At 38.7% G+C, this 3,191-nt stretch overlaps 1 protein-coding gene across 1 annotated transcript; it reads right to left on the minus strand.

Moving 5' to 3' along the window:
- Positions 1–33: 33 nt before the first annotated feature.
- Positions 34–2,698, minus strand: LOC144961703 (uncharacterized; the record flags this gene model as incomplete). Its single annotated transcript, XM_078894799.1, has 2 exons — positions 2,672–2,698; positions 34–512 (listed from the first exon to the last, which is right to left on the minus strand). Coding segments are annotated over exons 1-2 (482 nt in total), but the record flags the coding sequence as incomplete, so codon positions are not given.
- Between the last annotated feature and the right edge of the window lie 493 nt (positions 2,699–3,191).

Consider the following 3,191-nt stretch of genomic DNA (forward strand, 5'->3'; position numbering starts at 1 on the left):
TAAAATTGTGAGTCCTTTGTTCCTTTTCCCAACGGGAAGCCATTTTTATCTTTTTCGTAAAGTAAACTACCACCGTCAACATGTGATAGAGTACCATTTGTTTTCTCTTCACCAACTGGGGATCTAAAATTTGAAATAATTTGTCCGAAATCTGGGTCAAATGGACCATTGTCGATATCTTGTCCGAAATCTGGGTAAATTGGACCATTGTCAGCTTTTGATAGAGTATCTCGTGATTCTCCGTTACCAAATGGGGCAGAATGATTTGCAGACCCTTGTCCGAAATCTGGGTCAATTGGACCATTGTCGATATCTTTTCCGAATTCTGGGTCAAGTGAATCACCGTCAACATCTGGTTGATTGCCTTTTGTATCCTTGTCACCCAGGTCCGACTCAGAGCCATCTCTCATGTTGTAGTTGTTGTTGTTGGTTGTTGTTGTTGCTGTCGATTTCCAAAGGTACGGCAGATACCATGCAACAGCCAAGACCACCATTACAATCCATGTCGGAGTCTGGAGAGGTGAAAAAGAGATGATGATCGTTAAAGACAGGAACGTGTTTTGAAGCCCAGGGTAGCCAAGAAGGAGGTCCCGATAGTTCTAGTTGGTAGAGCACTAGCTCCACACGCAAAGGACATTGGGGATCGATCCCGAGTAAAGTCGTGTATTTGTTTTCTCTGACCACTTGACCACCAGCAGCAGTGGCTAGGTGGCACGGGTCTGTTAGATGTGGCGGATTGTACTTTGTGATGGACTAGCGTCCTATCCAAGGATAGTAAGCAATTACTTTTGTCCGTTTAAATGCTACAGAAACCGGAATAAACTCCGGATGTCACGTTTCCCAGCAACGGCGAGCACCGTGGTTCTAAACTTAAGAAAATCGGTACTTTTTTATTCTCATGCTGGCTAGAACTTTTCATATGTCATGTGATCAGAATGTATAAAAGTCAAAACATGATCATATTTATTATGTTTTTCTCCTCTGGATACACTTTTATGCTCGTCGGAGAAATATTTCATAAGGGCGTCCGCCATTGTTCAGATAGTTTAGAGCCAGTTACTAAGTTACCATGCGTCATTACGAGGTAAGTGACGTCATGACTGTTGAAGCGTATTGAGCTCCTATTCTTTTCTTGAATGTATGGAACATCCACATTGTTTACCTTTGATAACTGTAATAGAAGAGAGTGCATCCAAATCGTTTACTGATTACACATTCTTTTCTATCATAACGATACTAATCGCCGCCCAATTAACAACAAACACACCGGATCAAGAAATAGGGACACAAACATCAACTACGAACTACGGATTTGTATAATTTGGGTTCTTAGAAATTTCTGGAAGTTAAGAAGGATACAGACCAAAACAAAGATCAAATTTTTCAAATCCAACATTTTCTCTGTGTTGCTATAGATAGTTCGAAGTTGACGTCACTCAGGTCTTTCTTGTTGTTTTTTGCCATCCGCGTTTATGAGTAATTCGCACTAAACTGTATTAACCTAACTATAAACAATCATGGTTACACAAAGTTTGTGTGTTGGTTCGTTATACTTCCGGATGGCAATGTTGTGAGCTTCTTAGCCAAGCGCATACTATCTATAGATAGTGTGCGCTTGGCTAAGCAGCTCACAACATTGCCATCCGGTTGTATAACGGACCAACACACAAAACTATGTGTAACCTTAAATGTTTATAGATAGAATGCGCTTGGCCAAGGAGTTCACAACATTGCCATCCGGAAGTATAACGGACCAACACACAAACTCTGTGTAACCATGAACGTTTATAGTCAGGTTGATACAGTTTACTGAGAACAACTCACAAACGCGGATGGCAAAAACAATAACAAAGACCTGAGTGACGTCATCTTCGAACTATCTATAGTCTGGTTAATTCAGTTTAGTGAGAATTACTCATAAACGCGGATGACAAGAAAACAATAACAAAGACCCGATTGACGTCAACTTCATTCTACCCATATGGCGCTGAAACACGAAGGTTTACAACAACAAAAGAACACATGTCAAAAGGCTGACACGTTACCAAATGAAGATACTTTGGATTTTCTGACCAAAAACAATCTAAAACAGCGACTTGAAGAGAACAAGAAACTGTATCTCCTCTTGTTAAGAGAAGAAGATGGAGGCGGACTGGCCATGACCTCTGGATGAACCATGACGCTATACCAAGTGTCGCCCTCTGGTGCTTCATTTACAGAACTCTCAAAGTTCGAATCACTTTCCAATTTTTCAAAGAAATTAAACTTTAAACGATATGAACATTTTTAATATTCAACATTCAAAGAATTTGTTTTTGTCTATGAATTTTCCAGACGATTCACTGTCCTTGACATTGAATGCATGTGTTACAAAAGACTCATAGCATTCACCCGCGTGTACTGACACAGCACGTGGTCTGTCGAGAAAGCTGTCATTTGGCGTAATCAAAGCAAATAAACATTCAAACAACAAACAACAACAACAACCATAAAAAATAAACAACAATAAAACAAAAACAAAAAAGAACAAGACCCCCCAAAAAACCCCAATAACAACACAAAAAAACTCCAAACAAACAAATAAACAAAACCAAGCCAACAAACAATAAACTAACTGACAAATAAAAAAATGAGTAATAATATTTAAAAAAATAAAATAAACAGTGCTCACCATCTCTGACTTGTATTGACGAAAAAAAAGAGTGTAATTGAAGTCTTTTTTCTTTTGTCTTCAGGAAAGAAAAAGCGGGATACTACATAAAATAAAGGACTACCGACGCAATTTATATAGATATCTAGCTCTCGATACATCTAGCACGGTGAATATATATATTGATCTTTTTGTTAAATAAATTCTCTTGTTGTGTTTTTGAGCAAAGAAGTACAGAAGAAGAAAAAAACAGTTAACCCGAAAACGGCCGACCAAACAAACATGGATAAACCGAACAGAAAATTAAGATTTTTTTTTTCTCCTCTTTCTCATTGTTGAAAAAATTCTCGGTTAAACCAAAGCGTTAATCCCGACGTGACGCCTAAACCTAGAATTAAAAAGGGGTCACGTTAGCTCAGTTGTTAGAGCACTCGTTCACACGCAAAGGGACCAAGATCAATCCTGGATGCAGTTAAGATTATTTAATTTTCCGACTCCCCTTACCACCCAGCAGTAAATGGGTAGCTGGATCTATTAGATC

The sequence above is a fragment of the Berghia stephanieae genome, unplaced genomic scaffold, assembly GCF_034508935.2.
Source record: "Berghia stephanieae isolate SIO BIC M18660-M18661 unplaced genomic scaffold, UCSD_Bste_1.3 scaffold3668, whole genome shotgun sequence".
Taxonomy (NCBI): domain Eukaryota; kingdom Metazoa; phylum Mollusca; class Gastropoda; order Nudibranchia; family Aeolidiidae; genus Berghia; species Berghia stephanieae.